The following is a 26,145-nucleotide window of genomic DNA, read 5'->3' on the forward strand; positions in this document are numbered from 1 at the left end:
AGATTGGGTGGAAGAAAGTGGCACTGCAAACAAAAAATTGCTGGCTCTGGTGAGCTTGCATGATTCACTAACGTGAATGCTACACGGATCCAGTCCCAGGGTCCTTCAATAAGTTGAGTGGAGCTGTGCTCTAGGTTTGAGCAGGAAGAAAGATGTAATTCAGAGTTTCACTGGATTGTTTGAGGTTAGAAAGGGATAGACATCTATGCTTCCAGATCCTCACTTTCCAGAGCAGCCATTTAGCCAAGACAAACACAAACACTAGTACTGCCAAATCATGGCTAGATCTTGGCCTGATGCTACAAATGTCTTCAAAGAGAAAGAGTCCTTCAGGCACAGGCCAGTGTCTAAAAACAGAACACCAGAAGTTTTGGAGAGTGCCCCAGTGCTGCAGTGGAGAGCGAGAGGCTGTAGGTCAGACTGGTTTGGTGGTACTGCTGTAAAACAGATGCTCAGTGTCCTCTGTGGTGGAGAGGGTTGAGTTGGTAGCAGTGGTTGGCTGGTGGCGGCGGCTGTTCTTCTTCCAGTTCTTCAGGAAGAAGTAGCCGATGATTGCCAGGACCACCATGATGCAGATCCCCAGGAGCACGGCAAGCACTACCTCAAAGGCACCTGTGGAGGATACACGAACACGGTAGAAGGGCTGCTCCATGAGCTCTGATGCAGCAGGAGCAGTCAGGGAGAAGCAAGCACAAAAGCCGCTGCAGAAGATGTGCTGGCAAAGAGAAGAGGTGGGCAATAGCTGGCCTGACAGCGGAGTGGTCACTGCACAACTGGGCACAAAAGAAAGAAGGCAACCAACTGCATGGCATAATGTATGGTCAGGGTATAGTCAGCCTGTTTCTCCTAAATTACGGTTCCCGTCATTTCCCAGATTCACCACGCCCTCTAAAGGCTATTTGGTGACTTCGTCAGGCTTGGACATTTCACACCCCTATGAATATGAAGCCCTACTACAACACTGGCCTTGCTTCTTATGTCAACAGGGAGGCCACCAAGGGTGGTCGCAGAAGGTGCCTCCTGTCTTGCATAACGCTATCGGAGTGACCTATGGTGGATAGGCTGAGTTTGTGGGGAAAGAGCTTGTAGCAGTGCTGTGAGCGCTTGATCTTCAACAGCCAACCAAACTCCTGCATCATCAGTGGAGACAATCAAACATGATGCATTTGAGAGCTGGTGTGAATTTGAAGATTAAATCAATCTCTAGGGTTGAAGAATAGAAGCGTATAATTTCAGGAGTTTTCTACTGAAAAAAGAGGCCTCACAGCTCTGTGGTGAAAGGACACCAACCTTAACGTGATATTCTTTTAAGAACTTGTAATTCAATAGCTTTGGTGTTCTTAACAGTTGTAGAGAGAGTATATATGGTCATCAGATTTCCCCACAGCCTGGCACCCAACATTATTCACATACCTATTTGGGCCTTCCTTCTTGCAGAAGTTATTGTTCTTTATGTGAATTTGGCCCTTAGGAAGAATTATACTTGCCAATTTTTGATGTTGAACAGTGAAGCGTTTATGCAAGTTGATGGAAGGAAAATCAGAAGTCTCTGATATGAGCTACTGAGTCACAGACAAAGGAGAAATTGGACCACAGACACACAGTGCTTGCCACTGCTAGCATCCCACAAATCCCACATTGCTCCCTCAGCTTCAAAAGGGGGTTGGGAAAGAAGGCTATTATTTGCAGAGAAAGACAAAATATTTTTCAGGACAGGGTGAAAGCAACAAGCAAGATCTGTAGGAAAAACTGTTACTCACTTAAGATAGCACTTTGGGACTCAAATGATTCCCATCTCCGGCCAATGACATCTGCTTCTGAATTGGGAGCAGAGAGGGAAAAAAAAAGTTTTACAAAGAAAGGTGTGAACAAGGGATAAGATACGTTTCTGAGGAGTATATTTGCAGTGCTCTGAAGTGACTGAATGCATACAGCATCCCTCTTGACAGCCACAGTACTGAGCTCTCAGGGCAGGCTGTGAGGCACAGTGTAGCTGAGGGTGCAGTTTGGCAGAATTCCTCCTGTTTCAGCTGTTGGCCTCCACAGCAACACGTACAAAGTTCTACAGTGTAAAACCTTCCCTCTTGTTTGTTTAAAAATTCTGTCTAATATGTGTCATTGAGGATTTTCTTAATTTCTCCCCTTGCACTTGGGGAGAACTGGAGCCAAGCTAGAAAGTTAGATTCTCTTTAAAGAGGCCATACCATATCTCTGGTTAGTTTTGTCATCCTCCTCTGTCCCTTTTTCAACATCAGCACCTAAAATGTTTTCCATCTCTGAGAAATGACAGACTGCATTGCAGAAAGATGCTGTAGACGCACACCGTTCCCCATAAGCCATCGGTCATGTTGAAAAACACTGTGCGGCATGGACAGGGTTTGAAAGCAGAGCTGCTTTCACTGAAAACTCCCAAGTTGCCATCTCTTTGGGTCCACAGAATTTAATCTGGAGTGATTTTCATAGTTTGATCAGTAAAACTCCAGCCCTCGCCATGTCTGCTTACTTGTGATTCCTGTACATGATTTCATGCACTCTTCCTCTTCTTCAAAGTTGTTGTTGTTGCCACCACAGCCTCCGTAGGTGAAGGGGTCACATTTCTCAGAGAATGGGTTATAGTACCAGCGGGGGATGCTCTCGGTGCACTGTCCAGTATCAGGCAAGTCCACACAGTGAGCTGGCAAAGAAAGGGAGGGGTGCTCTAGCCCAAGCAGTATGTTCCCAGAGTAGCAACATTTTCTGCTCATAACAGAAGAGCACAAGCTCCACAGCAGAGGGAATCCATGGCCAGAGCAGTGGCTCTCAGGTCCCCACTGCCCGCTTGCCAGTTACTCAAATTGTCATTGCCAAGGTGAGCTGCTACCTGCCCATAAACCCGACACGCAAGGACGAAAAAGGAACATCAGGGCGTGCAGTCATGCTAGACTTTGGACTCAATCCCCTGCAGAAATGACCTGTCCTCCTCAGGAGGCAGAAGGAGACATGGAGAACCCTGGACACACAGAAACCAAAGTTCAGCTTGGGTCTCATCTACAAGCAAGCCACATTTAAGCTGACTTGGAATATACTCTTAGCCCAGTGATAGTACTACTGTCTACACTAGTAAAAACAAGGCAAAGGTATGGGATCGAGCACAGGCATATGATTACTCATATTATGCCACTGTTGTGTCCCCTACACTGCTTTGGTTTGCACTATTTCCAAAAAAGCGCTGCACGGTTTTGTACAGGCCAGGTACAGTGCCCAGCAGGCAATATGCATGAGACCCGCTTGGGTGGTAAAACTTAAGGCAGGAGAGTGAAAGCCTGCTATAAACAGCTGTTCTCAAGTTCAGAGAACAGGCCCTTGCTCATTTTCAGTACAGAGACTACCCTACTGAGATGCTACACCTGTTCTTGGAATTATACAGGGAAACACTTTTACCATGAAACAACAGACTGAAGAAAAATACAAAAGCTGGTGGATGTCAGCCTAGATGCTCTGGATGGTACATACCTTGCTTATGTGTGACATTGATTTTCTGCAGTCTATTGAATTCACGAGCATCTGCGAGAGAAATAGTTCATGTTAAAACTTCTCTCACCAGTTAAACAGATACAAAAGAAATGCCTCTGTCCATGCAGACATGGGCAGACAGGACTTTCTTGCACATTCCTTTACTATCACAAGCCATGGAAAGGGAGATATAATTTGAGGTTCTTAAATACCTCAAAGCTATGAAAGGAACATGGGAAAAATAAAATGTAGTAACGGAAACTGTTCTCAATTTCCGTTCCACAAATACAGACAGAACTAAGGAAAACAAAGGCTGCTTTGTTATATATATTTTTTTCCATCAAGAGGGAAACTGCTGTCACTCCAGGTTTTAAGAAGTGTGAAAGAGCACTAGTGCACGACATAAGAGAGGGAAAGAGAGATGAATTGTACACTTGCAACCTAAAAAGGCAACAAAACCTATAGGAAAGAGACTGTGAGAATTCTATCAGAAAAGGGAGGGAGGGAAAAAGGAAGGATTGCAGACTTGGGCAGCTCACCACTGATACATCAGCATAACGTGAGGATGTTAAGGGGGCTGTGACACTGGATAGACTGGGAGAAATCATGGTTTCATTTCCAATCTCCCAACTCTAGGAAAGCAGGTAAGATCGTTCAATGAGAAAAATATTGGAAGGAAGGGAGAAGCTCTGAAGTCTTACAGACAGATGCAGAGAAGAGAGTCGAAGAGTATTTAAGAGGCAGGAAACATCCCAGAAGGAAAACCAGCTCTTGCAGTCAGCAGAGGTATGGGAGATGGCAGAACCTGCAAATATAATACTGCGGAAAGAGATAACGCAGTGTCAGGCAATAAGGACAGAAGGCACCAAACCCACTCATTTGCACTCATCCCTGGGGAGACACTAGGTTGTCTAAGACAGAATTTGAGGTACTTACATTGTTCACAATACATCTCGTCTGATCCGTCAGCACAGTCGAGAGTCTCATCACACTCCAGATAGGCATCAATGCAGCAGCCATCTTTGCATCTGAAGAAGGGGGGCTGACAGTTCCCATTGCACACTGCGTCACAAACAGTTCAGATAGATAGCTCATTAAAATTCATTGTTTCTCCTCGCCACACAGTTTATGTGTGGCATTATGAAGGACTTAAAAGCTGCTGATAGAGCTGGCAAACAAGAAACAAGGCAGACTGGTTAAGGTCTCTCTTCAGTGCCACCCTGGACTCAAAAAAAGATTAAAAAAAAAATATTTCTTGTTTATAAACGAAACATTGCTCTGAGAACAGCCATGCTTCCTCTCAAAAAAGAAGGCAGAAGCAAGAAGAAGCTACTCGGGAAGAATATGAAGACATTGCCCAAGCATGGGGGATTAAATTAGGAAAGCCAAACGGAAACCTGCACATCAGGCTGTGAGAGGCAATTGAGAAGAGCGGTTATTCCCCTCTGCTCCAGAAGTGGTCCCAAGTGCTGAATACTGTGCCCATTTCTGCGCTCCCCATTGCACAAAAGACACTGGCATACTGGACTGCAGAGACTCAGAAGGGGCTGGAGCAGAAGACCTTGTGTGAAGTTACGGAAAAGACAGAGAGAGACTATTTTTGGAGGTGCACAGTAACAGGAGGAGCAGCAACAGACACAAGTCGCAACAAGGGAAAAAAAATTATAACGAGGGTCATCAAAAACTGGCACAGTTTGACCAGAGAAAGTGTAAAATCTTCTTCATCAGAGATACCCAAAACTGGACAGATGCAGTCCCAAGCAACACAACGTGACTCAAACCTGACTCTGCTTTGAGTAGTGGGTTGGACGAGTTGACATCCAGAGGTAATTTCCAACCTGAATTATCCTATGACACGGAAGTGAAAGCCTTAGTAAAGAAATTAGCCTTCAGTGCCTCACTTTCCACTCTGACAGAGTACTAATCAAAAGCCACAGGAATGGACATGAGACACTGAGACTGAGCTCTCAGCAGGATTACACAGTGGTACAGGAGGCTCACCTGGCTGTTGTCGCCCACCAACAGAACCTGAAGAAACAAGAGGAAAAATAAAATAAATTTACCACCACATCATTTTGTCAGTTCAAGATCAGCTTTATATTGCCTTCATATCTCACCTAAGAAGTGCATATTTTCTGGAAGCAAGGCCTATAGGGGTCAGGGAGGGGAAATATGGGTGCCTACCACCCAGAGACCCCAGATAAGTAGAACCCGTGTGAGGTAGGCCTGGAGGAGCACAGGGGAACTTCCTACCACTAGCTAGACCGCTCCTAAAGGGTCTTTCTTTTCCAAGGCTTTTGGCTTGTCTTTAAGCTGTGCACTGCAAAGGACCTGGCAAAGACTCAGCCCATTTATATGAGACAGGGTTAAATCATTCTCAGACTTTGCTAAGAGGGTGCCAAGGAGGAAGATTAATTTTATTTTGAGAGTGAAGCACTTCTGGCTCCCCTACAGCGCAATGCTACCCTCTGAATTTGGTTTTAAATGCGACATGAAGATTTGGTGAGGGTTTCTGCAGCCAGAGACACACCAAGGACACTGACCAGGGGAGCAGTGCTCCAGGAGCTGGGTCAGATATGTTGGCAGTGTAAGACTAGGACTCCCCATCCATAATTAGCCCAGTTTCCTCAGCTGTCTGGGCTGTAACTAGCTGCCAGCCGAGAAGCTGCAGTACCTGCCCACAGGGTCAGCACAATCCTAGGAGAAAGAGGTGGCTGATTTTCGAAGAAGACTCACCTCTAACATTCTTGCAGGCAAGTTTACACTCCTCTTCCCGTAAGTAGTTATTCTTGTTGGGCTTGCAGCCACCAAAAATGAACTCCTCACACTGCTGAAGGCTCGGGTTGTAAAACCAACGTGGAAAAGATCCCCGACACCAACCCACCTTCTTAGGAGTCAAACAATGCTCTATCAAGAAAGTTAATATAAAAGGTTCTGGTTAGCTTGCTTTGCCTTCACATATACAAAGGAGAAAATCTTCCAAAGGAAAGTTTGTCAACAGTGTGGACACTTGTCTGAAAGCTATAAGAAATCTTGAGCGGCATGGAGAAGGCGAGTAGGGAATCATGGCATATATTTTCTTATATGAAAGGCAGGGTCACAAAATCAAATTAGAACATAAAACAAAAGGAGCTGCTTCTCCACACAGCACATAGTTAAGCTGTGAAACTCCTTGCTTCATGATGTTGCTGCTGTGCAAAGATTACATGAGGTCAAAAAGGGATTCATCCATGGCTATTAAACACAAAGCCACCATTTTCTGCTTAAAAAAAAATCTACCAGCTGCAAATTCGTTGGGCACTAGCCAAGCATAGCAGGGATTTACTGATAGCATGTCATGTTCTTGTACTTCTTCCAAAATATCAAACTCTGGACGCTGTTGGATGCAGTGTACTGGATTGTGGACTGACCATTAGTGTCACTTGACATGGCTGTTCTTATATTTTTATGGCACCTGTGGCAGGAGGAGAAACTCCCTGCTTAGCTACTACTAGTCAACCATTTGCCAAAGAACTCCTCGCTCCTAATGCACTTGTAATGATGAATGTTTTGATCATTAAAAGAGGCCATTAAAGTAAAACATATAAATAAAGCCAGGGACACTTTGAATGTCATGCAGATGGCTCCACCTATCCTGCAGCTCAAGGGGCCTTCACAGCAAAACCATGAAGTCAACAAGACCTTTCAGGTTCTCCTGTCTTACACCCCAGGGTTCAGCCACTCTGGTGTTACCCAGCAGAGGGCAATGACATTCAGAGAGCATGGGGTTATTGCAGGCCACCTCTGCTGCAAGAGGATGCAAAAGCCCTGAAATAGACTACTATGAAGGCAGAGACCTTCCACTACTGGTCAGGTTCAGGCTTTTATTGGGAAAAGTTGACATGCAAGTCTGGTCTCTTGGTTGTGCTCTTTTCCCAACCATTCCTCTGAGAAGAGCACCCATAATGCCAGAGCAGCACCCATAACTGGGGACTCCAGCTGGACATCCATGGGCTCAGGCTCACCTTCAGTCTGCTCAGAATTCAGCACCATGATGGTGATGTTGGTGAAGTCTTGCTGTTGTGCAGTGTCTGTGACAGTAAGCTGGAAGACGTAAGTCCCAGCCTGTAGGTTGGAAATTTCTACCTGATCTTCTTCATGCTTCTGAGAATGGAAAAGAAAGGCTTATGCAGAAGGTATCTCTAATGAGGGAGTGAATGAAGCCATGCAAAGCCTACATTCCTGCCTTAGGAAGAAAGGAGCTTGGCTGGAAACTCCCAAGCAGATGTCTGACATGAAAAGTGTCTCAGTGCTATACAAGCCCCCCAAATCTGTGGGCTGGTACACAGCTGGAATAGTAGAGAGAAAGACTACAAGTGTAATTAGATATTTCATGTTTTGGGGCATTGTGAAGGCATGAGAGGAAAAAAAATAAAAATCTTTGGAGAGGACTGAAATACCTATAGTTTTTATTTTACTTTTTTAAAAAATAAAACCTATTATGAATCATTTACTTAGTACATAGGGAATAAGCTAGGTGCATTTGAGAAACATATACTCTTTCATTCTGAATATGACAAGTATATTTAGTTTGAGAGGTGGAAACGAGTGCCTATTCTTTGCCTGCTGAGAGGTTTCTAAAAGAGAGTGAATTGTTTTGTCAGAATTGAAAGCTGTGATTTTATTGACACAACCTTTTCCCCTATATTTGCTAACAATATTTGGCCTCCATTTCCATGCTATCCGCCTTTTTGGTTAGGTTTCAAGAGAACACAGTGTTGCCGTATTTGTGGCACTTGTAGATATGGTTTAGCGGGCATAGTGGTATTAGGACAACGGTTGGACTTGATGATCTTAGAGGTCTATTCCAACCTAACGATTCTACAATCATCTTTGTGTAGTTAAAAATGGCATAATACTAGAGGACTTCCCCCACCCCCCCCGCTCCACCCCTGAAAGTTGCTTTAGTTGGGCTAGGGGAAAGGGAAAAGGAGAGGAGCACTTCCAAATTTCCACAGCCCCCTCTGCACCCTAGAGCTAGGCATTGCTGCTCTTCAAAATAAGCTGTGGCCTTGATGCATTCACTTGCTAATGCTTCCAAAAGGTGCCACAAGTCTCCATATGAGTTCCAAGGTTTTCCAGAGCATTTTGCAGAAGTTTAACAGTAATAATTTGCTTTTATAAAGCCACAATTCACGTCTCAGTAGTGTGCAAGAGGGCAGGGGCAACCGTGAGGAGGGCTCCATAGCTTTCGGGAACAGGCTTGTGGGTAGACTGCCTCAAGGAGGGAAGGACAAGGTGACCTCTAAGTCAGTGGCTGTGAGAGCCCAACCTAGTGCAGACCACAGCGTGACACTGAGCAAGCTGCTTCCTTCCTGCAGCTCCCTACCTTCATCTCCACGGAGGGGTCACCGAGGACCTGTTTCCATTCATAGCTGACTATCCCTCGGTCATCTGTGCTCTCTGTGCCTCTCAGCATCACTGGCTCTCCCGGCTGTACCCTCATGTCCACGCCAGTGCGGGCTACTGGAGGATGGTCATCTGCAGAAGAAATGCAGAACAAGGCTTGGGTAAGAGGCTGAAGGGTCCAGGACTTGTCTCAACTACGGGAAGACAAGTGAGGGGGATTCTTCCAGGCTAAATCAATACAAACTTCAATGACTGAAAGGAAAACACTTTTATACAGCTGTGCATCTTGCAGCCTGAGCAAGCAACAGGTGATCAATACCGTTATTACTGCCCTCACTAATTTAGTAACTCCGCAACCCACTCTGGCAGTGCCTTTGAGCCAGTTGGCTCCCTGGCCACTTCTGCCCACAGAAACCACCATAAGTGCACTTCTGACCATTGGACGGCATCCTCACAAAACAGCACAGAGCAATCTCCACCTTTCACTTAGGGAGATGGACCTGATGTGGGTGTTGAAGAATGTGGAACTGACTCTCATCACTCCTACCACCATCTCTAAGCACTACATTAGCATTCTTAACCAGAGCTATGCAATGCAGGATTTGAATGGATTTGAATGGGAAATATCCCTCCTCCACCTCACCTTCCACCTCACTTTCTGACACGCATGCCTTAAAATATCAAACAAATGCCATTCATTAGATCAATATTCTTGTGCCATTCCATGAATTAACTTCACAGTAGCCTCCACAATTCATTAAACACTTTTCCAGACTGTAAGTGTAAGAGATGAAAACTGATCCCTGCCCATGCCAGCAAGAACAGCCAAACAATGACACCATTGAGCCTGACTCATAACTCCTTTCAGCCTGAACATCTCTGATCGCAGGCTTCCTGCATAGCTCAGCTCATAAAACTACACCTGGCAGTGCTTGTACCAAGTCCAAGACTCAATGTTCAAATTCAGCCTGAGTCTTTTGTAAAGGCATCGATCAGCAGTTATGAGCTACGTATAAATCACTCTACCATTACACTGCTATATCGACTGTGACTGAAGAAGAGGACTGGTGCCCAAATCCCTTAGAAAACTACTCCATCAGCTACTTTTTTTCACTGTTGTAGACTTGCTCCTAATTTCCTGTTTGAGTGTTTCTGAATTCAGGTCCCAGCTGCTGACTCTTGTATCAGAGGTCCCTTCAGTAGGCTCTAGCAAGAGAAACAAAACAACCCTGACATTGAAAACAAGCTACTTTTTAGCTCTTTCATCACTACATTCTGTAGGATGGAGGGCTTTGCAACACATATTCCAGATCGGTTACCACAAATCCATCCAGAATCTTCTATTTTCTAGTATCTTTTACCAAATGAAGACATTCTCATTCTATCCTGGTCTTACAAATGCTGCAGAAAGCCACACAGAAAACAACAAACCTTCGCTTGTTCCCACGTTCAAGCATTGCACTCAGGCTGTTCAGCCGCACAATGGGGGAGGGTATGCTCATGCCAGCCCTCTGAGGTTCCCCCTGCAGCCTGCTCCCCAGCTGCAGCCCTGCAGCTTGCCTCCCTCATCACCAGGCTGATGGGGCTGTGGTTTTACTGTCTGAGAAGAGATCAGCCACTTCCAGCTTGTGCAGCTGCAGTGCTTCTGGTTACATTTATCGCACCAATCTGTGTGCTCTCTGCAGTCTGTCACTGGTTGTATCTTTTATTCCATCTTTTCATGAAAGTACTGGGTGGGAACAATACGGGACCAAGCTCATATTATTGATCTTGATCCAATCACCAAAATAGGCAGAGTCCAACTGGACTGAAAGGGGCCAGGAAGACAACACAAGCAGAGGTGTCCACCCTGGTGTCCTCTCACCTTTGGGTGAGGCACACCTCCCTGCCACTCCTTCCTCAGGGCTGCGTGCCAGAGTGATGGGTCCTGTCCCAGTCAGGCATGAAGACTGCTGAAAGACATTGAGCAGGGCCGAGAGAGCCTGGCACCTCTTGGTTTTGAGCAGGGCCAGTAGAACAAATAAAGAGAGTTTTGCTTTATTTTCCAGCAGTCTTGCCATAAAAACATTCATAGGCGAAAGCCGTGACTGGAGCTGGCAACACCTTCCAAACCGAACAGGAAAAAACAGCCCCCCCGCACACCTCATACACAGCACTACAAGCTCTGGAAAGGCGGAATGTTCCTGTCATACCTGCAAGGCAAATGCCATGAGCCTGCTAGGGAGAATCGCAGGCTGCTCCCTGCCACCCTCCTGCCAGCGTGAGCCCCACTGCACAAAGGAAAGACCAGTTCTTCAGCAACACAGAGGCTGACCATTAACTATCAACTCCAAATCATGTTTTTCCTTGACATTTTTAAGGATGTACACATAAAAACCCCAAAATTGCAGGCCAAACATTTCTCCTCAGGTCAATTTAGTTACTCTGGTTTGTGGATTGCATGGTAAAATAAAAGCTCAGTTCTGACCAACAGGTGAGCAACTTCTCCAGATCCCGTCTCTGACCAAATTCCCTGACCCTCCTCACCTCCAGAAAAATAGTCAGAGTATTTGCTTATCTGCGGTGACTACCAAGGAGGAACTCCCACTAGAAATTAAGGACTTAATTTTCAAGTCCCTCCCTTTTCTCCTTTGGACATCTGAAAGCTCAGTGACTTTGGAGTATTTCTGCTACACTGACTGTATGAACCCTTCAGTGACAACGTGGCTGTTCTCCACCTGAGCTTCATAACCAAGTGCTAACTGAGCCACAGTGAGTATCAACAACCTGCTCGTAGAAGGGAAATTCTCCATTCAGTTTGTTTGCTCTGAAAGTCCATTTGAAAAATGAAAGTCACCTTTGCTATAAAGCTCTTTTGATTATGCAAAGTTTCTGCTGTAAAACTCTGTAATTAACAGGGCGATTAAAGCTTTACAATGCTGTTCTGTGTGGTGCTCTTTACTATGGAACACATGCTCCTGGAGTCATGTAATTAAGTGACAACTTCTACTTCCATTTTTAAAATACATCAGAAGGTGAAACCTATTTTCTTTATGATCCCAGAGAAAAGCTTCATACCCCATTTTTTGCTTTTTTAAAAATTCCATCTAGTTTTAAGGCTTATGCTGTCAGTGGCTTGTCTGGCTTAATCTCTAACAATGAGTAAACTTGAATCAATATTGATGGGGGAACAGGAATCTAAAAGATACTGAATTCCAACAAGGGCTGCAAAAGTGAGCATCTAGGTCGGGGGACAGACCCCACTAGGGACCTGCTATCAGAACATGCAGGCACCAGTGAAATCCCGCAGCAGAAAGCACTTGCATAGCTCCCAGTTTGCGGACTTCTCTTTTGGAGCTCAGGTATCAGCTCTTGCCCCCAAGACACAAACTCACTGAAAACCAGATTTCCTCCATTCCAGCGCTCATGCAGATACACCCTGAGTATGTAAGACTATAAAGGAATGCTTGAAAGTACCTCAGAATGATTTGAAGCTGCACTAGAAAGAGCTGGAAAGCTTTCTCATGGTCACTGAGGGACTCTTGCAGCCTGCTCCTGTCTGCAGTGGCAGAAGCAGCTTACAAACGAGACAAGTGCAGTTTGCACTGGGGACACCGAGGCACTGCAAAGGGAAGGGCCTCACTGGGGACAAAAGTCAATGCTCAAAGCCACTGAGAAGGCCAGGAACAGAGACAGGAGCAGAAATGAGGCCATCCAAATTCCAGCGTCCATGAGATGTGCAACCTCAGAGATTTCAAGCATCAGACGCCAGCTAAGCCTGCCTGCTGCAAAAGCAGGTGGGCAGGGGCAGGCAGCGGCGCTGCTCTCCCCGCAAACACTAAAGCTTTGCTCTAACCTTGCTTCCAGGTAAGTAATTCAAAAGTTAACAGCTTTCAGGGAGGGTGCATTTAAATCTCACCCATCGACACTAGAAAACTCTCCATAGTAACAGGCAAAGGTAAGGAAGGAAGATGCTGCTGCCAGAATGTTAATTTGCCTGAGGAGGAGGAGAGGGAGAAGAGAACAAAGCAACACAACACCTGGAGAAAGAGAAAAACAGGCTTTTTCTGTAGCGATTCATCCTGGTTGGACAGCAAACACAGTTACAAAAAAGCCATATAGTTTTTGGTCAACTCATGCAAAGCCAAGCAGTTCTCAGTGTTAACTTCTAGAGGTTTCTGTAGTGGTTTGTAAGAGGTGCACACAGCAGGCCAACTTAACCTCTCTAAAACAACGCAGCATGACTGAAAGGATTATATTTTCAGATTAATGCAATCTGCTGCTGCCCCAGGCTCCTTCCATCCTTCCTCAGGGTGTGGGAAACCAGTCCGATTTGCTTTAGCAGGCAGAGGGAGAGTCTCCTGTGGGTCTTTGTGCCACTTTACTAAAGATCAGTTTGTTACTCCAGATCAGTTCATTACTCTGGTCTCGTTAGATAGCTCCAGAGCCATGATGTGAGGTAGGCACAGCATGTGGCACTTCAGTAAATTCTGCCTGACAAACAGTAGTTTCACAGTGAGTGGAAGCTGCTCATCACCTGCTCTGAGCAGGGAGCTGGACCAGCTGATCTCCAGGGGCTCTGCCACCATACATTAGCCTCTGCATCTGTGATGTGGGTACTGAACATGCGATTCCCCCCTCTCCTGGCCTGAGCTGGGTGCTGGAGGATGAGCAGCTGGCTCAGGGCTGAGCAGCATCAGCCAAGAAGAAACCAGTGACCAGACCTGCCTCAGCCCCGGCTGGGATCCCAGCACCGCTCATTTTAGTTGCACTGTACCCACAGAATGGAAACCAGCATGGACCAAACATTTGATGAGGGATGAGCTTCAAATGTGGGAAGCTCTCCTTTTTTAATGCATTACCAAATTTTTAACCTGCAACTCTCTCTCCATGGTGAGGCAGGAGCAGACACATCCTGAACCCTGCAGTTTCCCAGCACTTCCCATCTCCCACTCACAAGCCCTGAATTCAACAGGAGGAGGAGAGTGTCACCGAGCATTTCACAACCAATGCAAAAAGGTTCAGTTCAAGAAACGAACAAAGGTTCAGGGAGGTTATTTTCCAGTTTCACACCCAGAACTGGTTTGCCTAGACCAGAATAAGCTCAGGTTAGTTACTTAAACACTGGGCTCCATTATTACCAATAAAGTGCATGGTGAGCCTGCCCCTCCCGCATGAGCCAGGCAGAAAACTCGTACCAAAGTTCAGGCTGGGGAACCATTTAAGAGGATAGTGCCTTTTAACAATAACATCAGAGACTTCGGGCTGTACGTTAGCTGGAACAGGCAAAAGAGCCAAGCTGTCATCACCAGCTTATAAAGGACTCGGAAGCTCTTGTTCTCCAAAATACTGAAAATATACTCAGATGGTGTGCAGAAGCTAGATTTCAGCTGTATTCATTGTTGCCTCTACCCACCATTTTTTCTGAAGTCATGACACCTTAAGAGCAGCTGCAGTGGGTTAGAACAAGACTGCCTCTGACCCTGTGTTCTGTTGCCACCAGTCTTGCTGTGGATGCTCAAGCAAGAGCAAAGAACGGGGCAAGCACACACAATGTTTCCCGTGTAATACTCCATCAGATTTCAGCTACTTCCATCAGGCTCCAGAAAGATTAAATTTGCCCATTCAGCAGCTGTGCTCTCTTTCAAGTGTTATCTAGTCTCCTCCTGAACATATTACATAAGCCTCTTAATTCAACAGGTCTGCTCCCTTTAGTAGTACAGTGGGCCTTGCAATGTGCGGCTTTTTTGTTTAATGTCACCCACTGGGATCACTAAATAGATATTTCACTATTCACTAGAAAAAACATGCTTTTAATCCTTATTATTGCAGAGGACATTGGAAGATTGCCACATGGTCATACCCTAAAGGCTCCTAGGACACCTGACAGCAGCACATAAAGGAAAGGGATGGATAATAAAGCAGCATATAAGCTTCCTGCAGACCTTTAGAGCCAGTCTCAGGGGGCTGACAATAACCTGGGCTCAAGAGCAGCCATAGAGCTTCACATTTTAACAGTGATACAGCACAACAGCAGGAAGACTAGACAGTTTTGTCTCCAGTCCAAAACCTTGGCCAAGACTTTTTGCCTGTAAACATTTGGGTGGAAAACCTGACATGCCAAAACCAGCTTCCTCAACACTCATTTCACCTGGCCTCTTCAGACATCATCCAAAGGTCTAGAAGCAAAAATGCTGTAGAGCTTCCTTATGCTGCCAGGTGGACATACTCAGTGCCCAGGGGCTCCTTCATTTGGCCTCCTGCACCTGCACCTTCGTGCCCTTCCCCAGACCCACTCAGTGTCAGCCAGGCACCCACCTTCTTGCCCAGACAGGCCCATTCCTCCCACATGAACCCAATCCCAGCATCATGGCTGGAGGGGCTTGGGGTTTTGTTTTGGATTTGTTTGTTTGGATCTGAACCAAAATCAAGATCTGCATTCTTAAGTGTCTCATCAACTGCTGTGGGGAGGAGGGCCCAGCTCATATGGTCTGATTTAGCCCTTGTTATTATTTGCCGTTTCTCCAGTAAAATAACTCCTTTTCAGCTCTGGATTAATAAATAGTAACAATCCTTCATCTCTTTTCCTGCCACCTTCTGATGTAATTCAAGGTGATTCAGAAAGCTTTTGGTATCAGTCAAAGACAATGCCTAAAAATTTCAGGAGAGGAGGGAAACATGTTTCCCATTGAAGCCCAGCATGAAGGTTGCAGCCTGATCCAAACACAAAGTAGTGAGCTTCCCAGCATCTGTCGCTACAGCTGGAGACCTGTCGGGCATCTTGCACCCCCCCGAGACTGCAAACACAGGGTGTAGAAGGGACTGAGCCTTTCCTACACCTGCAGCAGTATTGTGGCGCAAGCTCCATGTGAGCAAGGAGGGGCATGCTGCCTCGGCAGGCAGAGTATCCCCAACAGCATTTTTGGCATGTTTTTGACTCCTCACTGATAAGCCCTCCTGGGTCTTCCTGCTCCACTGCAGCCATCCCAGCCTCTGTGGAAGTAGCATTAGCGATGGTCTGCAAGGCAGCATCTGCGTATTGGTGGCAGAGCTGCTCCAGCTAGGTGCCATGGAGTGGTAAACACAGCACCGCTGGCGGCACAGAGAGCTCAGTGACCTGGGGACACTTTCTAGAGACCTGCACACATGCAATGCCAGGCCCTGCAAACAGCTCAAGGAGGAGAGGGGGTTGCAGTCTCCTCATATGAGGTGCTGGTCCACAGAGATGAAGAGTAAATTGCTCAACAGTAGCCTGTATTTTAATCTAATCTTGTGAAATCAGGATGTACTGGAGATGATGCATTCCCTTCTCCTTTTACAATAAAGCATGTAGGAGTTCAGACAGCTGCCAGCATGCCACCTCCGGTCCTGGAGGTGTGGGCTTCAGTTCCTCACTAACTGCAGCTCCTATGGAAAGGATTTTGAGCCTGAAACGGAGGCGCAGGACAATTACTGCTACAGAGATTTACCAGAAGGCCCTAAAATGGGGTGAGAGGTGACTAGCAGGGACAGAGGACAGGACAACCACTTCTGCCACATCACTGCTCAAACCAGCGATGCCCAAGGGCTGCTCCAGAGCAGCTGTGCCCTCCTTCAAACCCCCCACACTGCTACTTAGGATGAACAAAAGTGGGCAGTGTGGGGTTTGGTGGCATTTCACACCTCTAGCACTTACAACCCTCACAGGCTGGCACATCTCAGCAGAAGATCAAAGACCTATTCATCTCACACAGTCCAGCCTAAGCGCATGTGCCCACCCAGTGCTCCCCTTGTCATCTTCACAGATGCTTTCTGTCCACACCACAGGTGGGCTGGCAGGGGGCGTGAAGAGGATTAACCATACAGATATACCCTAATGCCTGTGCATCACCACATAATAAACTGGTTATGGATGGTTGCCAAAGACCCAGCCAGGCTACATATCCCCGTCTCATGAGGCTTCCTCCAAAACATGGACCAAGGAGGCAAAAGGAGGAACTGCCATGTTTTCAGTGTTCTGAACACTCTGCGTTTCTTTGAAGATGGCAGAGTGTGTGGCAAGCGGCCAGCTCCAGATTAGTTTGTTTTCCACCTGGTTTCCTGGGTCCAGGTGCAATCTTTCAGAGCAGGGAACCAGGGATTGGGGAAGAGAGACCCACCCCCAAAGGGTAAGTTTTCTAATCAGCCTCCCCCAGGTGCTCCCTCTCCCTCCCCCAGCAGCAAGAACCAGCCCCAACAAGCAGAGCGATACCAACATGCCTCACCATCCAGGCTGCTGCTCACAAAATTCAGGCTGTGGCAAAATGAAAAGTAAGTAGATCGTGTCCTGCCTCCAGCCCCTAAACAATTAAGAGATTAATGCAGCTCTTTAAAACGTGGTGATGTGTAGACTTTTAGAGGATTTCACTTTCGAACCTCAAAGGCCCAGGGACAGGGAGAAGGAAAATCAGTATCTTTTTCTCTACATTGTGAAGTATCAAAAACGCCGCCTGCATTTGGTAATCACTCGCTCCATCCTCTTCAAACAGGTTAAAGAACAATTCCCTTTCCATTTACTAATAGGTAAACTGAGGCACAATTCTTAAGCGAGTTCATCAAAGTTAAGGAAAACCTTAATGGCAGAGGGACATATAGAAACCCCATCTTTACACCACTTTATCCCAACCATTTGGCAGCACAGCTGCACAAATGACAGCTGGAGGAGCTGGCACCAGCGGCTGTTAGTGCTCTTCCAGCCCTGGTTTGCACAGATCCACTACAGGCACCTTACCACTAGATCCGTGATTCTGCATTGCCAGGTAGGAATCATACACGTCCTTCTTCAAGAAGTTGAGAAAGCCGATCTTCCTGGCAAACCTGCAGACAAAAGCCTGCTCGTAGAGGCAGTTGAGAAGAAAGCAGCCCTGGATGTGATCTTCCTCCGTGCCTGGGACCTGCTCCACAAGAGCCAGATTACAAGCCGGTTCCTTACAGCAGGCTCTCATGCAGTCCCTGCTCCGATGGACCATGGGGGACGACAAGAAGGTGGCTCCATTCTGGACGGAGGCGTCTGTATCCAGCACCAAATCCGGCACCCCTGCCGTAAAGTCCTCCAGGCACGTTTCACCGAAGGGTTTTTTCTCCTGCCCTTCGCCAAAGCCAAAGTCCACCGCCAGCACCAAGCCAACCCAGAGCGCAAACCACGGACCCGGACTCCTTCTGGCCATCTTGGCGCCCCGATCCTCAGCACCTCGGGACATTAAGCCTTTCCTAAAGGAAAGGAGAAGGCAGATGAAGCCAAGAGGGGTGGCGTCCAGGCGCCTGCCACCCCGGGGAGAGCGGGGGGGACCCGGAGGCTGAGGCTATGCTCCGGGTCCCTGCTCGCCCCAGGGTGGCCAATGCGTGCCCCTACCCTGCAACTCACCCCCAAGCACACACTCTCAGCCACCCACCTGGGCGGTCTCAGCTGAAGCCGATGCTAGGAGCGGGGTGTCCCCCTTGGCCCCCGGCTCCTTCACCCCTCAAGTGTGCCTTCGTCTGCGCCCAGCGGAGACAAAGGCACCGAGAGTGCAGGAAGTGAAAACCAACTCCCTGAGAGAAGGGGGGGAACCGAGTCCCTCCCCTGCATGCTGAAGTGCGTAAGAGGAAGGGGAGGAGAGCAGGGCTGATACCATCTGCCACGCCTCTCGTGAAGGGAGCGGAGGGAGCTGGGCGATGCTCTTGCTCGTTCTGGCAGGTGCCGGGGCACCCACTGCGGTTGAGCATCCCACCAGCCGGGTGCTTGCTGCATCCCCGTTTCTGTTGCGAAGGAACCCGAAGCCCGGGAGCTCCCGGTCTGTGTCCTCCAGTGGTAGCCTTCTGGCATGGCCAGCAGCATGGCACTGAGCACCATTAGCCCAGGTCTCACTAGCCCGAATGAGTCAACCTTGCAGCCACAACTACAGCGCCCGCTGCCATCACTGCTGTGAGAGGTTTCGTGCTCAGTGCAAGCATCTCGAAATCACGAATTCCCTGCTTTTAGGATACAATATTCCTTTTGAGTGAAAGCACTCAGTCGCATGCCTGGAGGTTGCCCGTGTGGCAGAAGCCCCACCACCACAGCACTGAAAACTTCTAGTAATCACCCCTCACTGATGAGCAGTATTCCACTGCTCTCCTCAATCTTGTATAGGGTGGTCACGGTCCATTTATAGTGCCCTTGTTAGGCAGGACAGTGCTGTTTGGGGCCATGGGAACACAAAGGCCACCTGCCATAACTTCCATGTATTTTCTGCCTTCCTGCTTCTACTCGCAGATGCATGATCAAATTCCTCTGTTCAGCAGATACACCTGTGTCATCCACCCCCTCTGTCAGTAAACAGTCCCAAAGCCCCTGGGTCGTAGTCCTTAGGAAAGTAGGGAGTGCTTGTGAGTTGCTTGGACATTATTTGTAATGAAAGATTGCATCACTTAGAGCGGCAGCAGCAAACGGGAGATGGTATTGAATGGCATATCTTCAAAAAGAGATGGTGAGCAGCAGCTATGTATCACACAGCAGCTGGCTTGGCGGTTCCGGGGACCATTCTGGTGTCCAGCATTTCAGTTCTTGCTGCGTCTTTCTGTACCACTGATCCAGCTTTATGTATCCTCACAGGATTTATTCAGAGCCTTTAGAGATGTGTTTCCCCCTTCTGCCTGTCACACGCAAACACTATGGGAATGTAATGTCATGGAAATATTATTTTTCAATACCTCTTATGACTTTCTGCGGCCTGATGCTGACATTCATGTGTAGTACTGACTTCTGTTTAGCTTTGATCTGGCTATGGTAGGGTATAAAAAAAAAAAAAAAATAGGCAAAGCCTAAACCATGAAAATAAATGGTAGGGCAGTAGGAAACATGCATGTCTGCAGAGCACAGAGATGTTTGTTTTCCTTATTGGCTATATGAATCTTTGTCAGAAGAGGCATGGGTGTTTCCCCCCACACACTCAAACCCCATCTCTACACTAGGTCTTTAGGACCCACCTGCAGACCATGCAAGTGGTAAAGGGAGAGCTGACCTCGCTGTCCTGAGAGGACATGTCCGCATCTTCTGAACACACGCAGGAGAAATAAAAATGGCAACAAGGTTATCTCCTTCTTCTATTCTGCACTGCCTGAGGCACTCTGCTGGGGGCTCTTTCTCGTATTTAACCTGGAGGAAACCTTTTCCTGGATGAGTATTTAAAGCCTTCAGTCTGGAGCCAGGTGAGGTGCAGTGCAGTTCCCTGACACAAGACCATGCTGCTCAGGTGCTCAGGAAGCAGTTGGCCTCATCCCCTTTGCAAACCAGTGACCGTGCTTGGATATCCACACTGGCAGAACTGCTCCTAAACAGTCTGGTCTGGTATTTTTGTCTAACTGCCAATAACCCAATCTACCTCAGCAGTAGTGTTGTGTTACAAAATCTCTGTCAAGGGTTTCCTGCAAACCTGAAGGACATGACGTCTCTTCTACTTGGGCCAGATTATGTAACTCCTACAAACACAGAGCTGGGAGGACTCCTTGATTGGCATCTCTAGCTCCACCCCCTTCTTTTTTTTTTTTTTTTTTTTTAATGTTTATGGAGGGATGAGCCCCTTCACAAGCTGATCAAACCTCGTGTTTAGAGCTGGGGGTTTTACTAGCTTTTGCTCTCAGTAGAAGTCTGTGTGAATGTCCTGCTGCAAGGTTTTCTGCTGATCACCCTAAAGGTATTTATAGTTACTTTATATTCAGTTTTCTTGTGCAGTATTGTCCTTTCATTTCAAAATCTTCTTTCGTCTTCTTCAGCTGTATTTATTTTGGTGAAATCATATCCTAACTCAGTCTTCAGCTTGCTAGTGCAAGCAAGCCACGATCTTTCAGTCACTTCTTTCATGGTAGAGTCTCCATTTCCCCTCTGTTACCCTAATGGCCTTTTTTCTGCACATTCTCCAGTTTCAGTTTTATTAATTATTAAATATGTGTTACAAAATTCTATGCCACAGTCTAAAGAACCAAGTGTTTAATCTTCTGTCTTCTCGAACTATGTTGTTGAATACATCTTGGGATCCTATTAGTATCACTCATAGGCTCAGTGCAGAGCCAGCTTATAAACAGTACATGTTTTCTGGATCTTGGTCTTTTACTCTCTGCCATTTTCAGCTGATCAGTCTCCAGCTTTTTTTTTTTGGTGACAATTTCCTAAGTATGTGGTCTTACTTTTTAAATTCTCTATTATTCTTAAATTTGACCTATTTTCTTCTGCTTAGCAGATGGGCCTGCCTTGTTTATTTGACCTTCAAATGTCACATTTTTGGTTCTCTACTGTAGGAGGAATGCATCCCACCACTGTGCCAGTAGTACAGTTTCTAAATCTGCCCAGTTCCTTCAGGAGAAGTTCAGTAATTAAAATTTTAATTGAGATTAGTCCCAAGATCAAAGACTTCTGCTAGGAACATCTCTCTGTTGCAGGAGCTTTCCTTCCAACTCAGTAACTTTCTCTTTGCCCTCCTAACCTAGAAATCCCATCTCAGCCCCCATCTTCTGCCAAAACAATGATTTCACATAAGCTGTGTCTTATTCACATCAGCATGAAGGGAAAGTAGGGTGTGTGATTTTATGACTTAGGAGTGTTTTTAAGGGGTCCTGAAACAGTGAGTCAGCGTTTGTCTGTCTTTGAGAAGTGTCCGCTCTCAGTCTGGCAATAACTATTCAGGAGATGACTCGGGAGGGATAAACCACACCATAGTTTAATATTTGACTAAGATTATAAGAGCTCTTAGACACGCATGGCTTGCAACAAACTCAGTGCAGGAGCCTGCGTCACCTGATTTTTGTGATTGCTATGGAGACCCCAGCACCCGTCAGCAGGTGAACACCCACCTTTCAGAAGGAAGTGACCCCAACAAGCAGAAAAATAAGGACAACTTGGACCAGGTCCTCTTTGCCCTGCTCTGCAGCCCAGCTCCGTGGCATCACTGTCTGCAATGACTTCCTGGCAGCACCTTGTCCCACCAGCTGCTGCAGACAAATCCATTCTGCTGCACTTTACCTGGGAACCGCTCCATGTGTAATTAACACTTGGGAGACAGGTTTGCTTGCTTGTTTTGTTGTATTGCCCTCAAGTTAAACCTCCTGGTGTTGTTTAGGGGTGAGACCCGGATGCAAGTGATGGCATAAAGATGTGGCAAAGGAAGGAGACAGGGAGGGACCTCATCGGGCCATGACTAACCACTGGTCCTGTGAAACAAAGCCAGGGAAAGGATGACAGGCTGCTGAGTCCTCCCAAGAGCCATTCCCATAGCATTGAGGGTAGCTTTGGGGAAGTGAGTTACAATGAGGGTATATTGTTTCTTTGGGGAAGTTCTTGTCTACAGTCCTGCATGGCACTGGCTTTTATTTTAACGTTGCTGTCAATGTAAACCCTTAAGGGCAGGAGCACTGGGAAAGGAAAGGGAAAAGGAAAGAAGCCTAGTATTAAGACTAGTTACAGCCAGAGAGTATCTGCATTTTTTCCTACACTAGGCTTTTACAGGGAAATGGGTATGGAAATGTGTGAAGCAAAGAACCTTCAATTTGCAGGAACTAGAATAAACTTAACATTTCCCATTGAGGTCCCCATAGGTAACCTAAGCTGTTCTTCATAGCACCGGGTGGAACGGGATAGGCCGTGGGGTTCCCTACAGCCTCTCGTTCTCTGTCACTTCCTACAGTGACTGCATCCCCAGAAATCTTGTGACTTTCAACACATTCAGGCCAGCTGCCACTGCCTCCCACGAAAAGCTGCTCTCCCTGTGTGTGTGGAAGGCGATTTCCCTGCAAGTGTAGTTGCACTCTTTCAAAGGGGATCAGGTCGCAATAAACTTCTTGGTGCAAGCACTATACAGATGGGCTCTGCAGGCCTGAAATGTTGAAAGCAGGCTGTAAAACAAGGAGGATCCCCTTCATCTATTCAGCCAGTGCTTCTCTTGTCTCCAGCTATACCATTCAGGGACTTGCTGAAACATCTGTGCCACATGAAAACACTGGTAAGGCTTTCAGTGCCGCAGGCCATTTTCTGTAGGGAGACAGCAAAGCAGCACAAGAGGAAGGGCAACAAAACAACACGGACAGGTTTTCAAAGATCCCCAAATAATCCATTTGGCATCTAATTCATGTTGTCAGCTTCACTTAAGTACTCAAGGGGAGGCAGAACTTCCTCCTCAGTGGAGATGCTTACTCACTCCACTACCTACAGGATGTCTGAGATGGACAAAGATAAGCAGAATTAATTGCCTAAATAAGGAGAGAGTCCAGGGTTTGCTACTCCTCTGGCGTGCCAAAGCAGTAAGTACAACTATTTCTTGTTTACCCTTCTCAGCTGCTGATGAGCCATTAGCCCTTACGCTTCACTTGACTGCCAGTTACAGAGGCAGGAGGGAGGGCAGGCAGGCAGGCTGGCTCATCTGGCCTCCTATCTTTATTGCTGAGACCTGTCTATTTTCTAAGGCAGTGCCAAATAGTGCAATTTTGGGTTGATCTGTCAAATACTAAGCTGGGAAATGTTTTTCTCTGTCTCTCAGCATTCTTCCTTCTCAGTGCCCTTTCATTGCCTTATGAAAGATGAGACCATTGGGGAGAGGAGTAAGACTGAGTACTGATTGCCTGACTGTGTACTGACTGCATCTCTGTGTGCTGGTGGGAAGGTAGCAGTACTGCTCAGGTGAGAGGTGGGGACTGTGTGAGCTGGAAACTCCCAGCTGCTTCCTTAAGTCTCCAGGAGTTGAAGAAGGTGATATGCTCTTCTTCTTCTTGCTAGAGCTCTGGGGCAATAGTGCAGCCTTTTTGGTTTCCAAGCTCCTGTGGAGACACTGGAGGATAAGGGGAGCAGATGATGGATGTCAAGATACTGGGTGTACTGGGATTGCCCACTGGATTTGGATTTTATGAATCTCCAGCCCTGGCTACATTTTCTGATCTGCCTGTTCCTGTTTACAGGAGGGTGCGGAACCTCTTTACCTTGTGGTGTCAATGTAGTATTGATAGTCACCTCCGCTGTCTTCCCTGGTTTACTTTGTGTTAACTGTCATGTTTGCAACCACAGGGAAAGTGATTATTTTCGAAAACAGGTGGAGGGACTGTCTTGCAGGGAAATGTTCCTCTCTAGGCTGGGACTGAAGGGAAAGGGGCCAACCTGGTTCTCTGGAAAGATGAGCTGGGGCCTTGCTGAATTATTGATCATGCACGACAGCCGTCAGCTTGGAGAGAGAGAGAACCAGCTTAGGTCGCAGGTGTGGGATGGAGATTATTAGCTTCAGGAACAGAGGAATGTAACCAGATCTGCCTCATGCACTTGGCTGCTCTGCTGCTGGGATCAGTGTCACAGCTGCTTGGCACTATGACACGGATGCTCGGCTTGGTTTGGTGGCTCTCTCTGGGGCCATAGACAGTCACAAAAGCCCAACTCCACAGTATCAAATCCCTCTCTCATTTCAGAGGCAAACCCTCACTCTTAGGGCAGGCCTGGAGGAGCAGCAACCCCAGGTCACACACGTGGAAACTGAGGCGCAGTGTTTCAGCCTAACACTCAAATGTGTTGGCCACATTTAAACCCCCTTTATTCACCTACATAAATGATAAGCAGATTTGCAGAGGACGTGATCACCAGCAAGTGCAGCAGGAGCTCCATTGGAGCTTACGTGTGTGCAGCTCTTGCGAAAAAACAGGCTGTCTGATTAGATGACTTAGTTGCCCAAGTGTGTGTTCACTTCTGAAATTTTGGTCCAGGTTGTATTCCCAAGGCTATAAGGAGAGATAACTAGGTTGAAAATAAGATCTCATCTCCCAGCCATGTCTGAGATCTCCCAGATCCCCCATGCTGTGCATGTCCAAACAAAATGGTGAATGTCCTTCTGTCCCTTTGGCCACCTGAATCTGCTACGGTGTGAGGAAAGGACAGGATGGGGTGCAGCACTTTGAAAAGAGTCATGCAGCTGCTTCTTGTTTGGTGGCAGCTGGCACTTACCAGTACTGGCAGGTGGCTGGTGCACCTGTAGGAGATGCTGCTGTGTTCAAAGGGGACAATATCGCTTACCCTGTATGAGGGTCCCAATCCTGTGCCTGCAGGAACTTCTACCACACTCTCATGGAGTGCTCTTGCACACTTTTTCTTCTTCCTCTTGCCTTAATGATAGATTAAAATAGTTTATTACTGGAGGAAGCCTACTTCATCTGTAAACATTTGTTTCTATACTGCCACCTTATTACAAAGAATTAATGACTAAGCTTATGTAACCCAAAGCAGTATGATGAACATCCTGTAATCTGGCTCATTTGGCTTACAGCTTTCCTGAGAGGGCCTCTGAATGTCTTACTCTGTTGTAGGGTGACACTGATAGAGCATCACAAGGGCACCAGGTCTGCTTATTACTTTGTCGACAGAGTACGGATGGTGGGATGACTCTGCCTGTGGACCTTTTCAGATGTGGTATCTGAGCACATTTCTTGTGCTTAAGTGAGATTACAAGTCAACAGTGGCTCAAGCTGTTTGAAGAGCCATTAGGGCAGGTTGTATTCCCCTTTCCCTCTTTCTCACACCTTTCCCATGATCTCTGGATCCTGTGCTTCATAAATTCAGCTACGTTGGCAGAAGATTAACAGGGCAAACTCCACCTTTCATGTAGAGTTGGACTGAACTGCTCAACGAAGAGCACCAGAGTCAGCACAGGGCATGGAGGAAGGGAGCAACTTCTCTGCCAGCCCTTCAGCTGCTGCAAATTTTTAGACTGACTCGGGGATGCCAGGTAACTTCTCTTATAAGTCTGGTACTCTTTCTCTGGTCTTAATGCCAACCTGTCTGGAGTTCCTTAGGACCAAAGAAAATATAGGTTATTTTCTCCTGTTAAAAAAATGTCAGTCCTTGAATAATAAAATAGAGCACTTCTGTTTGGAGATGGGAACTTGTCATCTGGCAGTGTGTGTCCTTTGTTGTGAAAATCTGTCCGTGTTTGGCCAGCATATGAACCTTTGAAAAGCCAATAGTTGTAAACACGTTATATGATGTTCCATGGGTTTTGCAAGGTTTCTGACAGTTAAGAATCTCTGAAGAATCTGCGCTTACTGAGTATGCTCTGAGCCTCTCACAGCATGGATTTTTCTGGGAAATTTTGGTCTAAATAAGAGAGTTTTAGGAGTTAAATTAGAGGGAGGATACAGCCAAGCAATGAGGAAAAATGGGTAAAGCTGCTTAAATTGAATAGCTGACAGCTGTCTTCTGAATGGAAATTTTAGGCTGTCTGAAATGCAAAGGAGACGATAGCAGTTTCAGGTATACTTCAATACTTTATCCCTTACTGATGTGGAAGC

General features: G+C 46.8%; 1 protein-coding gene across 1 annotated transcript; it reads right to left on the reverse strand.

Annotated features, from left to right (window-relative positions):
* Window positions 1–308: 308 nt before the first annotated feature.
* Window positions 309–18,277, reverse strand: SPINT1 (serine peptidase inhibitor, Kunitz type 1). The gene is made up of 11 exons (XM_009947736.2): window positions 18,270–18,277; window positions 17,609–18,087; window positions 8,861–9,012; window positions 7,497–7,635; window positions 6,229–6,399; window positions 5,494–5,520; window positions 4,429–4,554; window positions 3,493–3,543; window positions 2,504–2,674; window positions 1,761–1,817; window positions 309–612 (listed from the first exon to the last, which is right to left on the reverse strand). Exons 2-11 carry the CDS (start codon window positions 18,075–18,077, stop codon window positions 416–418), a joined length of 1,560 nt encoding a protein of 519 aa, XP_009946038.2. The 5' UTR covers window positions 18,078–18,087; window positions 18,270–18,277; the 3' UTR covers window positions 309–415.
* Between the last annotated feature and the right edge of the window lie 7,868 nt (window positions 18,278–26,145).

The sequence above is a fragment of the Leptosomus discolor genome, chromosome 3 (genome assembly GCF_034619465.1).
Source record: "Leptosomus discolor isolate bLepDis1 chromosome 3, bLepDis1.hap2, whole genome shotgun sequence".
NCBI classification, from domain to species: Eukaryota; Metazoa; Chordata; class Aves; order Leptosomiformes; family Leptosomidae; genus Leptosomus; species Leptosomus discolor.

Coding starts and splice junctions, on each gene's coding strand:
- SPINT1 (XM_009947736.2), bottom strand. CDS start 18,077: ATGTCCCGAGGTGCTGAGGATCGGGGCGCCAAGATGGCCAGAAGGAGT. Junction 3,544..4,428: donor CGAGATGTATTGTGAACAAT/GTAAGTACCTCA, acceptor TTTCTCTCGCAG/ATGCTCGTGAATTCAATAGA. Junction 613..1,760: donor GTCCCAAAGTGCTATCTTAA/GTGAGTAACAGT, acceptor TATCCTCCACAG/GTGCCTTTGAGGTAGTGCTT.